This window comes from Amblyomma mixtum, chromosome 1, assembly GCF_055824585.1.
Source record: "Amblyomma mixtum isolate Tamu chromosome 1, ASM5582458v1, whole genome shotgun sequence".
Lineage (NCBI taxonomy): Eukaryota > Metazoa > Arthropoda > Arachnida > Ixodida > Ixodidae > Amblyomma > Amblyomma mixtum.
In genome coordinates this window covers 244,242,068-244,255,810 of record NC_143012.1, presented here as the reverse complement: position 1 = coordinate 244,255,810, position 13,743 = coordinate 244,242,068, and the positions used below count along the sequence as shown (strand labels likewise).

Genomic DNA, 13,743 nt, shown 5'->3' with positions numbered 1-13,743 from the left:
GTGGAATTCTTCCACTTCGATATCAGAACTTGGATCGAAGAGCTTTGGACTGAGGTGCGTTTTCGAAGTCAGCGCAAATAATCATCGGAAAATCGTCTGCTAGCTACTTTCGGGTTCAATTTTCTCCCACTGCTTGCCTGCTTCACCGCAGCTGCAAGTCGCTGTACATGCTGGCATCGTTTATTCACTAATGACCGGCGATTTTGCATAATTTTCCTCATGATTTCCAAGGGAATAAACTATGTGTTCGATATAGCAGTAATTCGAAATATCTGGGATCGATATATCCGGACCGACGTCCGCTTTGAGTGAAGACGGCATGTTCTAGAAAGGATTGCGAAACGATGCTAGAAAGTCGTGTTGGGTGAAAAAAAACGAAGGGTTATTAATGCCTCGCCACGGAGGCCTCCGAAGTTGAAACCCATTGCAAGGCTTAGTTCTTCCTTTGTGCGCACTTTGCGCCTGAATCCTCTCACAAAAAGAGTGAGGCCTGGCTGGGCAGTGTAAGGTGCACAGTAAGATAAGGCCTATATTCACGACAAGGGTATGTGTGGGATGTCAGGCTATGACCCTAGCGAAAATTCTAATATCAAGCTTATATAGACTATTTCCTATAAGCAGTTAAAGAAAATGAGTAAAATTGAAAACCTGACAGGTTATTAGATTCCGTGACGCTGGTAGGTAGCATTTGCAGTGCAATGCTGCATGGTTTACAAGGCCTTCACCGTGACGAGGTCTCCGCTTGAAGAACGCGTCCGGTCCAGCCATAGAAGAATGGACAGTTTGCGGACTCACCTCGACACGTGATTAACATTCTATCCCCATTTCCCCAACAGCGACCTTGTGCCTTTCTCTTCAAAATGAAGGACTTTCAATCAATCAACAGGCAGCCATCACTGGGATTTTTAGCCCTCTGAACAGCGCATACATACGTAACGGTGATGAGCTGTACATCAGCGAAGCTGTCTAAATAGGTAATATGACTATAGCTATTCTTTATGTGTCGTGTAAAAGTGAGCATGTTTCTCTGTGACGTTCGTTAACTGAAGACGGCAATAACTGCTGACTTGAAGAAGTTAGTGCTGTTGTTGTCACAAAGTGTACTATCAGGAACTTTTCATTGGGGCGCGGTTGGGTGAAGAAGTGACTGCATTTTCTGTGGCGGTGGTAATAGAAAAACGACATGATTAAAACATTCGATTCAGAGCGACAACACGGGCTTTAATTTAGCAAGTGATTTTATTGATTTTTCATGCACTAATTACTTAACTACGATGAGGAGCGCTCGCGCCCCGCACATGCACGCAAGAGACGATCACATACACGCAAGAGATTTTTTTTTTTTGCTAGGCTTTGGTCTTCCGCATTAGAACTTTCGCTCTAATAACTTTATTTAGACTAACAATAATTTATTGGCGGAGCGTGAGTGGGGTCCTCTGTAGAAGACTCCATTGGAGGCTGCTGGCGCTAGGGCCTTGATGATCGGGCCCCTCTGCAGTGGTCGTTGTGGTTTGAGCTGGACAGCGCCTCCTCCCACTGCTCATATGTTTGGTTTGGTAGTTCCGGTATCGCTTTGTTTCTTTGGCATGCCCAAACTTTTGTGATAAAGGCTTGGGTGTTCTCCGCAGAATGGGCATGTGTCTTGGTGATATCGTCGGGTGTATGCAATGCATGTAACTATGGGGTGCGGACAGGTGGTTGGTTTGCTGGCCTCAAATAAAATGACACATACCCACTACGGGGGAGTTTCCAAGACACAGGCGGTCTGCTGGAAAGAGGAGTTTTTATAGAGGAGGAAAAGGAGTAGTAATAGGGTATAGGCTGGCAGATTAGACAACGCAATGACAGGGGACCTGCTAGCTGGGAGATGAAGACGGGACGATTGCTTTATGTGCAAATTCGAATGCAACGCATGGAATGGTTCAATTTTGCACTGACTGAAAGAGAGAAAAAATGAAAAAAAAGTACATCAGAAAAAAAAATAATAAAAAAATAAAATTAGCATGGGAGTCGCTGTGTTTCTGTATAGAAAAAAATTTTGTACAGCACAGCGCGCACTCCTGTTGCTTCGTCCAAGCGAAGAAGCGCCAAACGAAAGAACAACCGCAGTGGACACAGGCAGATCCAGCTGGTGGAACGGAATTTCTAATAGGCGCCTCATCAAAGAAGAGAAATTAATTACCTAACTACTACTGCGACTGCTGACATCTCACGAACCGCTACTACATATCAGCGCTCACTTGGCTGACTGCTGCTGAATACGGCTTTCTATACGTGGCACATGCCGCAGTGGGAGTTTTCATCACAGTCATTTATGCAATATGGAAAATTGTGAGGCGCGTCCACCAGGGGAAACTTAACACTGTGAAGCATGAAACCACAAAAGAAAAAGGCCACCACTCAGCCATTTGCACTTTTGCATTGGATTCCTTTCGTATCTTCCGCGTATAATGCAGAAATTTGAACATCTGGTCGAGCAAGTAGAGATTTTTTTTGTCATTGCCGTCCATATTAACAAGACAAAAATACGTGGGCCCTGATCAGCACTGTGCATTTTCTCCCCGTTTATTGTTCGGACAGAGAGTTTCCATACTGACGAGGCGTAAGTACATTGTAGAAGCTTGGTCCCCAGAAAAACTGTCCACAGTTGGAGTGATCTATATTAACGGGGCTGTATATCGAATTTCCGCTGAACGAGAGTTAGATGCACGCGAACAGGGCTATACTTCTGAGTGGTATTTTCAAGGGGATGATTTGGCCGTTCGGTATAAACAATTATTCGCTACATCCTGGTTTGATACATTCGGAGCTGATTGTAAATGGACGTGGTATTTAGGTGTATACCTTACCAAGGGAGACAAAAATATCGTTTGAGGGCATGGTGCATGCCTGTAGTCTGGTCGCATCTGCGCCTTCCCTTTAATCCACGTTTCTTTACGCGCTGCACTTTATTCGTATTCAGAATTACCAGATTCATCAAAACCACTCCATTGATACGGGTAGGACAGGGCAATAAAGCCATGTGTGCGGGTAGATTCATGATACATTATTATTCATTATTCTGCACTCATTGCTCGTAATAAACGCTTTTACTCACCGGTGTGTGGTTCTTTTTGTTCGATTTGTTCGATTTGTTCGATTTCTTTTCGTTACTTTTCGGTGATCCGGCGGATAACCATCTAGGGAAGGAATTTGTACGGTTGAGCTTTTGGATATGGTTCCAGCTCCTCTTCTTACAGGGTGTTTCACGTAATATGAACCAGGGGTTTGGCGTGTTTAAAAAATGAAATTGGGCAGTATCATAACTTTCGGTTGCCTTTCACGAGAAATAATTTCGTAGCTTTATTTATTAAATACCTGGTCATTACGGGTTATTCATCTTAGAGAATTATCGGTGACCCTTCATCGCCAGTATCAATCGTGGCAGTTGGGTCAAGGTTTTGCGAAGTGGCATTGGGCTGACTGTTAACGGAACTTTGCATTGTTTATCAGCTGCCGACTGCCGCTCCACGATAGTCAGCTGCTAGAACGGGATGATGCTGACAAGAAAGAAAAAAATTACGTCCAAATTGGTGCTTTTACCTATATTGGCAGTTGCGTGTGCGTAATCACCATATCTGTCGATGTCTTATGTGTCTGTCTGACGGCAAATGTTCCTGCCTGACACTATTTCACCACGTACAGTCGCTAGTATAAAAGATTAGCACTAGTGACGAGCCACCAGAGCTGCAGACAGCAACGCTCGGCGCTGCGGTTACGAACACGCCGATAACAAAAGTGCCAGGTGTGTTCGCAAAGCACAACGCCGCGCAAGCCGCGCGGTGCGATTTTCGCCGTTCCAGTGACTTCATTGTAATAATCTTTTTCCACTCCTAATTGCACATTCTGTTGGCTTTGCCGACACCTGCTTCCAAGGAAACCGTAACTTATGGGCGTAATAAGCACGTATTATGACAGAGATCAGCATTTGTGTCAAAACGCCGGTGCTTACCGACTCCCAGGAACGCATTTAGCTGCAACTGGAGTGAAAGAGTACTGTCATGTACTGACAAGTAACATCTTTCTTTCACACGTAGTTTAGTTGTGGCGCTGCCATTGATAAGAAATCCAATGGTACTGGGTGAAAAAGAAAGGTTTGGTTATACCGTTGAAGTGGCAATGATTACAAGAGTGTGAAGCCGAATGTAGTACGTTTCGGCGCATCTGGATCTGAGCGCATGCGCTGTATTTGCTTTGGCACCCAGAAAGATTATAAGCTTCTCGAACTCGTGATATCCTTGAAAGATAAACGTCCGCGCAGCTTTTCCACGCTTTCCCACAGCTTGTATACGCATGACTAGATATGAACCAAAGCACGCGTTCTCGTAGCAGTTCTTGTCTTGAACGGAGGCACCGCCCACATCGTGCCCCTAGTGATAGCAGATAATTTTCCACCCCCTGCTTTAAAGCGTCCCCAGTCACGCGAAATCTCATCCGGTGCGTAATAAGAACCCGTGACCCGGCTTGTCAGCGCCTCAGAGTTATCCATCTGCCCAGTCGTGCGAGCTAGTGCACTGCAGTCCCGAAGTTGCGAAAAATGAAGGCCTCTCTAGTGTTTTTGTTATGCGCTGTGAACGCCGCCTCCGTCTTCGCGGCTTCCGACGATATGGACGAGGTCGCGATAGTCGAAAGTTCCAAGGCATTCTCACTGCTCCTGCCTGCCGTCGCGCTCCCGTACACCTTGGCGGTAATCGCCGTCGCGGTTCCCCTGGTCAAAGCCGTTGTCGTCAGCGCCCTGAAGGTGATGAACCTGCCCCTGGAAGCCCTGCTGACCCTTTACTTCCTCCTGTACGTCGCTCTGTTCACGTTCCCGCAGCTGGCATCGCTGATCAAGGTGACCTCGGCCTTCACAGCTAGGTCAGATACCGGCGAAGCTCCTACGGCACGTACGATGGCGTCTGGCATGGCGCACTCCCCAATGGGGGAGGCCATGGACTGGATGAAGAACTTTGTGCCAGAGTCATGGATGGCGGCAGTGTCTGGACTGTCCACGCTCCCAATGACCTCTGGGGCGACGGCGACGTCTGAATCGGCGACGGAAGATATTTCGACTACAACGGCAACCGCGTCAACTATTGCAACTATTGCTACCTCTGAGGCGACCGTACCGTCCACGACGACGAAGTTTTCGACGACGAAGATGGTGCAGCATCCACCTACGTCTTCCGAATCAAACTTTGCGCCGAAGAAACGCGTCGCTGCTTCCGGGGCGTCGAGCTCGACCGCCCGGTGCTCCTCGTTCAAGGTTTGCCAGTCTGTGTCGAGGCTCGTGAAGGACTACCCCATGAGCATAATGCTCATGAGTTATCTAGGGTGAGTAGAAAATTTACGTGTCCTCTCCATTCCGCCTTGAGCTTGCGCCAAGCCTTTTCGCTTGACAGTCGTTGACTGATTCGAAAGAACTTCGTCAATCTGTAAAGGCCAGAACGAACTAATTTGCTGCCGGCTAGACTAGGTCGACTGAGTGCCATTGTTGCTTCTTATTTGAAAACGTTAGCAGAGTACAACTCAATTTTCCCGTGCATTGCTTTCATATTCGTGGCTTCGAAAGAAAGGCCGTTCAATTTGATTCAAGTTTTTAACGTATTCCGGGTATCCTCTTTATATTAAGCAAGTTACTTGTGTGTGTGCGTATGTGTGGAATTGCAGGACGAAAAATTTCGATTGCTACGCATTTGCCTTCTGCACATTACAGCTGAGGGCTGTGTTCACAATTAACTTACGATGAGGTATTGGCACTCTCATTTCGTGTACCACACTGCGGCAGTGTGTAATCTCGAGTTGCCTACTGTAGTACTACATGCTCTTTGCCTTTCAGTAATCGTCGCTGCATCCTTCCTACCGCGGAGCTATTGCATGTTTAAGTCAGCATTACACGCCAAACTACGGACGACATTTGTGCTCACGTGCGAACATTTTGTGTTCTCAATTTCTGACGCAGGGATTACCTCAAAGGGCTGAAGTACGAACATGCCGTCCGCGAAGGCTTGGCTGGTCTTGACTGCTCTTCAATATACGCCGGCTGCCGGTGACAGGCCGTGCACCAATCCTGACGACGCTATACAACCGGTGACGCGCGATATTCGTCGCGCATTGGACTGTCTGCGCACGTTGATTCATTTGTGCAGTCAACGCCACCATCTTTGTCGAAAACGCTGAAACAAGTAGCTTTTAACCACCTGAAGTCTTCAGTGCCGTGTGTTTTTATCACGCATTTTATGCACTTTTTAGCGCGTGATCTTGCCGCATTGCAATCTCTCCCCTAGATGCGTGGTCGGACTTTACCAATGTTCGAGGGTTCCCATGGTCCTGGACATTCTAGCGTGTCACAGCTGGCGCTTAATGACCAAAGCGTGAACTTGCAAGCAAACCCAGAAGTTTATGTGGTCTTGTATTTTATTGCACTGCATCCAAAGGACTGCAGCACAGTCTTTGGGTACTACATCTTAGGACTAATCTTGTGCTTTCATCGGCGCGTCCTGAGCTTCACCTGTCAGCGCTTTGACGGAACGCGTGACTCCTGGTGTTTCGTGGCTTGCCACAATACTGGGAGTGAGCAAGGACTCTGCGCGTGCTGCCACCACAACCCGCTGTGATTTCCAGTCGGCCAGCCCACGGTTGACCGACCTTGACGTGACCAATTATACGCCAACATGGGCGAAAAAATATTAGGTGAACGTCATATACTTAGCATCGTATATCTCGGTGGCAGGAAGGGGGAGTGTTAAACAGGGAGCCTCAGCTTCCAACACACGTATGCCTTTGACCTGTATGAAAGACTAATAAAAGCCAACTAGGTGAAACTTCTGTTCTCTCCAAAAAACTTTGAAGCCGTGAAGCGCTGGCGACAGCAGCTCTATGGTACGGAAGCAATGACACTTTCGCCACGCCCACAATGCGTTGGAAACTTGTGAAAAACTTGAAACTTGTGAAGCTTGTGAGAGAACGAAAGGAACTCTGCCTTTGGCCATGGTATGAAAAGAAAAAGGGGAGGCACACTATCATTCAGGATCACTTTATTGGTTCTTACCATTAAGTTAACACGAAGAACTATTATGAATTGGAGGCTGGGGGTGAGGGGGATTAAAACTTGACTGCAGGTTGAATCTACTGCCTCTTGCAGCTTTACGCGAAGTTCGATCAGAACATCTTTAACATGCAGAGCATATTCTTACCTGCGATGTGAACGCCCCTTTTTTTGTTTTTTTACCATGGATCTTGGCATTTCACAACTTTCAAGGAAGGTCTGTTTAAAAGAATAATGGCCTCATTTCCTGGTATACAGCATACGGAACATAGATTTGTGGGAACATTCGAGCACCATGCAGTCAAATCGTGAAAAAATCCAACTGGTCGTGTTAGTTACGGCAATGGCCTGAAAAGATAGTTTTTTTTTTTTTTTTTCAGGGTGAGCGTGAGTGCTCAATTTCACGATAAAAGGGACCAGTTAGTGAGCCCAAAACCAGAGTTTGGAATTGGAAAAAAACAACAACTAAATGTGGGTTTCAGTACCAGCAACAGGAACCATTCCGTGATAAGCCCTGCACATATAGCCTATTTTTTCAAGCATAGATAACAGCGTAGCTGCAGCATTGAGCCTTTTCAAAGCTTTAATTCGCTTAGCAAAGACTGATAAATGCGGGGCTCAGAAACAGCGTCGCGAATCTAGCAAGGCAGAAGTTTGGGCAAGTTGGTGGATATTCACGATGAAAAACAGCAGTGAACTAACGGGACACACAAGAGGAAGAAGCACCGCAAGCTCCGACTCGCACCTGAAGGTGTAATAAAAGAGGCAAAGGAATAAATACAGGCGACCACCGGAAACTGCGCACATTACGACCGCGTGGAGGCAAGATGAAACTTATGAAAAAGCGGACAAGTACAGAAAGTTGCTAATCAGGAGCAGAGTGAAGCCGGCTATCTAAGTCGAGGAATTTAGTCGGACGAGCATGTTAGCATGTTACGGTGTAAAAACGAGCATGTTAGGTATAAAACGGCATTGATAAAATCTTCCGGACTACGATTTTGTGGCAAGGCCGGCGAGGAGAACTTAATTCACTCTTATCGCTCTGTGTGAAGAACTTCACAAGGCGTGACACCATTAGTGTGACAGAATTGCAGGTTTATTTGTATTATGGAAATGTTTCTCCTCTGCGCATTATGTTCCTTGCTCAATACAATTGCAGTGCTGACTCTTCCACATACTCTTCTCAAGACACCTGGAGCAAGATTTCAAGGACTGCGAGAGCAACTATGGCTAGAAAACACCATACACAAAGTTAATCGAAACGGCATTCGACTTCAGTGTGACAAGTAACTGGAGTGCCATTTCCCTTAAAAAAAATGGTAGGGGTTTAAGGCAGTTAAACCGAGTAGACGTGCGAAATCAGGTGTTCATTCTTCAACTGGAGGGGGTGATTAAGCTCCTCCTTACGAGCATGACGCGATACAATTAGAGGGTGAATGTCCATGTATGAAGAATTTTCCATTCTCTGCTTAAGATTCATAGATGGCGGCGAGTCCTCATATACCCCTACCAGCGCAGTGGCGCAGCGGTTAAGCGATGCGCCACTGCACTGGCAGGTGGCTGTTTGTATCACAGCCACCTAAAACCCCTGAAACTTCGTAAAGTAATGCCGACCTTTGAAGAATGCCGCCCGCAGTCACCCCTCCGTCTTCTATTCTCTCCCACGCTGGGTGCGGCCGTCGTGCGCCTAAACGTGCGCCTCCCCAGGCATGTGTTGCACGCCATTTTTGTTGCATGAATAGACGTTTCTGCATCAAAACGAGAAGAGGAAGCGGAGGAGATATGTCGCTACTTTACGAAGTTTGACGGGCTTTACAGCCACCGGCAGGGATTTTGCGACCCAAGTTGCTCCTTCTGAGCAACCTCTCGCGCAGCTGGCGCGACGCTCTTCCGAACTTACCCGAGCTTACCCGAGTTACTGCCAGAGTTTACCCGAGTACGGATAGTAGCTCTGGTTGCTAGGCAACGGCCCGAGATTGTACGTACGTACGTACGTATAGTCAAGGGCAAAGTTTTGCGGGGTGCGGATTCGCGGGAAAAAATTGCGGAGCGGTTAGGCGCAGCAGGTCAATGAAATGCATAGAAGCGTGATAAGACATGCGTGTTCTATCTGGTAGAAGAATACGATCTGACTGGCTACCGAGGCGACGCAGAAATTAATTTTTTTTCCGCGAATCTGCATCCCGCAAACTTCAGTCCATCACTGTATGAACGTACAGTCTTTGTCAAAAGTAACCAGGCTGCATGGTTTGCTTCTAGCTCGTACAGTGGAGGCCTTACAGCTTCCCTGAAGCTCAGATGGTCGTTAAAGGTAAGGACTGGGGGTCTTCTTACCTTCCAATAACTTCTGATATTTAGGAACGTACGGTGACAAGATTCTTTGTTGGTGTTGGTGAGTGTATGAGTGTTTTCGCACTAATATCAGGAACTTAACGACAGAAATATATATATACGCACTGTTCCAGCTAATATCTTGGAAAATGCCGGTACACATATTCTATGATGATGTGAATCAGTTCCAGTTATGTAGGTGAAACGCTTTGAGAAAAAAAGTCCCAACTACTAAGTGATACCGTTAGGTGGAACCAGACTAAGTTCATGTACATTTACAGGATCAGCTTTTTCGTAGTAAACAATGAGGATGGTCCGCCACTTGACATGAGAGTGCTGCTCGGTTTCACAGCATTTTGCTGCACAGAATGACCTCTAGACATGATGAAAATTCTAGGCCTTTGAGGTCGCACTTTCAAGAACCCATTAGGAACACTTTTGAAACGCTGAAGTTAAAACCTGAATGCGACTGGCTTTCAAGAATGAAAGCACCGAAATCACATCCCGTGAGCTTTAATATTTCTTTTGCCAGTTAGAGTAACGCTTGTTGTTCATGTTCTTTTGCCTCCCATTTTGCAACGCTGATTTCGCAACAAAAAGAAAAATAGTCGTGGTGACGCAGTCTGCTAGCGCACCCGGCTCTAAACTGTGGTCAGCGATTAATTTCCTGCTCATGCGCAGTTTGTTTTTTGAATACTACGTTAAGAGGCGAACTGTTGCTCCCTTACGGGACGATTTGCTAGAGACTAACGATTAGTCGGCTGCATTTCGACCCCAAAAAGGATGGATGGACGCGGAAAACCAGTTCGTCCACAACAGGACTAACCAATCGCCTCCTTTGTGTCTGTTTCTTGGCTAATAGCGTTGTTTCTCCGACGCAGGCGGCGTTGCCTTGTCGTGGGGATCATAGCAGACGAAAATCCAGTATCTGCACGCTGATAAAAAAAAAATATTGCCCAAACGGGCCTGCTTATTAATATGGCCATGCGGGCCGGAGTATGGGCTCTCAAAGTGTGTATCGCTGGTGGTTGTATACCAGGGAGAGATTTTATTCATGCGGGCTGCGTGTGTAAACCTAATCGCAGCCCTGCCTACGCTCTTAAATTGGTCGAGAAGCCTGCGTGTGTTTTGTCTTCATACCTATAAAGTTCCAAGTGACGACGTCACATGGGGCAGCGAGGCTTATTGGTTAAACGTAAATAAAAATCCCAAGAGGACGTGCCTATCGATTTGTGATTTGCAAGCACCAGGTTTTCTTGGAGCACGGACATTGTAGGCATAAAAAGGTAAATAAACGAAGAGTTCAAGACATTTTGAGCGATGGCCCGCTTTGTCGACAGGCGCAAAACTGCCTCCGCCCGGCGTCTGTCGTGTTAGACAGACAGTCTCCTAACGGGCCGTCAAGCTTGCGCACTGTGTCGACGCTCTGCCTTTTCGGCTCAGGGTCTGTGTTGAACACTCGACCGTAGACTTCGAACTTAGACTCAGGTGTAGTCGTGAATACGATTCGAAACAGCATCTTCGACGGCGTCGAACCGGCCAGCGTCTTGGCCTCTTCTACGTCGAGTAGCTCCCAGCTGAAAAAGAAGGTTGTAATTGTTTTCTTTTAATCACTCTACAATGACGGCCTGTTGAAGCCATCGTGCGTGTACTGCAACGACAGAGCACTGGTTTTAATTATCAGTTTTCAAATTTTCAGCACACAGTGCTGCACTATGTTTCCGCCTGGAATAGTACTTCATTGCAGCTTGCGTTTAGTCCTAGTTCTAGTTTCGCTGTCGTTATTAATTTGAATTCTGTATTAATTCCTGCAACAGTTTACTTATTTTGTTTTCATTAAATACGGTAAGCATGGGAGCACCTTCTAAATGTTTTTCGTGCAAATATTTTTCGTGCACAAGACGGAAATAAAAACATATTCCTAATCTCATTATGACGCATAGTCTGAGATCACTCGCTTCAGGAGCTGCTTTGAGGAGGCAATGAGAGCACGTTTTGTTTGTGCACAAAAAAAAACTGCTGAAGTAGAAATCATTCTGCGAAGCTTGTTTGTAGGTTACGAAATATTTGTAACCCTCTCATTATAAAAAAAGGCGCTGTAATCTCCGACCTTCAAAACGTATGCAAACAAAACAATATTGTCTGACTGGTTATTACTGCCCCGAAGAGGACATGCCATCACGCTTGTTGGGTAGCATGTACCCATCATAGCCCACTCAAGAGGGCTCATAGTCGAGGTGAATTTAGACACGGCGATTTAAACGGGACTGAATATGTAGGTAGTTCAATTCAACAAAATGTTCTGCCTGAATGCCAATGTGGGCAGTAGAATGACCGGGGCCCAAAGAGAAAACAGCTGCTGCGACTGATAATTCTGTCTGCAACATTTGAACATAACCTGAACAAAGCCAACCGCTGATAGCGAAATCATGCACGATTGGGCTGCAAACAGAAAGAAATAGGCCTCTTACCTGACGCAAATGTCTTGAAAATCACTTGCGACCATCCGATTGATGTAATCCACCGAGAAGCGCGCCAATGTGTCTACTTCCTTCCATGCAGTCTTCGTAATAATTTCATCCTCGAGGCACGAACAAAACTGCAGTGGAATGAAAGCGCCATCGCAGGTCCTCGATGCCGGCAGCTCGTGGAACAGGTTGGATCCTTTGCGCGTCTTTACAGCCTCCATGGGGCGCGGGTTGGCAAGGCTAAGTAGAGTCACGTGCAGGTCGTAGGGTGTCACTAAGCGGTGTCTGTTCGACTCGAAGGCGGCTGTGACTTCGGGGTAGCTTTTCACGAACCACTCCGGAAAGGCCACGAAGCAGACCGGAGCGTTCTCCTCGTACCTCTCAATCTCGGACATCACAGGCCGCTGCACCGAACTTTCGCGCGACCAGCCGTCATCGCTGGCGAATAATAGGAACGTCTTGTTGAACACACCGTCGGCGTGCAGTGAGGCGAAGAACTCATGCAACGCTTTGTCAAGGGCGGCGGCCTTCCTGTCGCTGGCGTGCGAGACGCCCTCTAAGGAAATGTACGCAAACAATTTGCGATGGGCGTTGAGCCTAAAAACGTCTCGGACGTAACTCAAAAGGGCTCTTATCTTGTGATCGGAACGATCGCAGAAGGTGCTTAGATTGTTCGCGCGATTCAGTGCGGCTGCAAATGGACGAATGTAGTAGTCGGCTGGCGCCGTTCTGAATCCCAGCCGCCGTTCCTTCGTAAAGAGGGTGCTGTTTCGACCCACCCCAATTTCCTCCAGAAAAAGCGTGGTGAAGTTCCTGCGCTTGTAATGGCTCCACAGGTGTGGGATGTCGTCCAGGGAAACACGATCTTCCAGCATCCTTTCTACGTCATCAGCGGCAAAGCCCGATATCAGGGGAATTTGGTTGGCCAGTGAACCCTTTCCAATTCTGTTGTAACCCAGAAACTGATGCACGCCGAGTGTACTGTGCAGGTAGGAGCGAGTCTGGGGAAGCCTAAGTGAAAATTGCGAACTAGAAGTGGCTCCCAGGGTCATCACCAGAACGCTGTGTGCATCTTCTTCAGCGTCGAGCATATGATCTTCATGAACACCTGCCGTGGACGTTTCCTCTTTCTTCTTGCGGGGAACGGCGAAGTAGTCAACGAACAGCGGCGTCCGGAAACCGAGGAACCAACAGGAGACCCTCACAAAATCGCTGTGCAGAGGCTCTCCGAAGACTAGCTTCTGGTCATCACCCAAAACGAAGTCTGCTTGCTGGGCGCCTGGTGCCTGACTTTCACTACCAATGTTCGGCAGTAATAGCTCTCTATACCGGCACTGCAGGTCTGTCGATGCGGCGTTGTAGCGCTCCTTGAGCGCTCTCTCGTTGACAAAGGGGACGTTGAAGTGGCGGAATAAGATTGCCGCGTCGTCGTTGCGTTTTTGTTTGCACCATGGGCTAGCCGTGAGAATTCGGCGTTTGTCATTGACCTTGGACAGGCGACTCACCTCTTTGGTACCCAATGGGCTTTGCTGGGCGGAGACGGCGGGGTATAACGGGAACAAACAGCCGGAGGCGCCGACGACGCTATTGCCTCGGAAGACGCCTTTGACGAGCTGGTCGTGTGACGGGAGATAGTACACGGACACACTGTACATGGCAGCCGTAGCGCAAATGCAGGCTAGCAACGCGATGCGGCTAAAACGGCGAGCGACTTTAGCAGAGGTCATGCTACTTCTGTTCGGCAGCTTATGTGTACGAGCGCGCGACTAAAAAGGCTTCGTTTTCTTTGCACCGATGCCGCGTGTTAGAGCTGTTTTTTAGGCGTTCAAAGCTTCGCTCATGAGCTGCGCATAGAAATGAAACAACTTAAACAAGCCT

At 47.4% G+C, this 13,743-nt stretch overlaps 2 protein-coding genes across 2 annotated transcripts; one reads left to right on the top strand and one right to left on the bottom strand.

Moving 5' to 3' along the window:
* Positions 1-4,160: 4,160 nt before the first annotated feature.
* LOC149371356 (uncharacterized) lies at positions 4,161-6,780 on the top strand. The gene is made up of 2 exons (XM_089585157.1): positions 4,161-5,352; positions 5,981-6,780. Exons 1-2 carry the CDS (start codon positions 4,577-4,579, stop codon positions 6,069-6,071), a joined length of 867 nt encoding a protein of 288 aa, XP_089441283.1. The 5' UTR covers positions 4,161-4,576; the 3' UTR covers positions 6,072-6,780.
* Positions 6,781-11,864: 5,084 nt separating this feature from the next.
* LOC149371355 (uncharacterized) lies at positions 11,865-13,520 on the bottom strand. Its single transcript, XM_089579931.1, has one exon. The coding sequence runs from the start codon at positions 13,518-13,520 to the stop codon at positions 11,865-11,867; it is 1,656 nt and encodes a 551-aa protein (XP_089436057.1).
* Between the last annotated feature and the right edge of the window lie 223 nt (positions 13,521-13,743).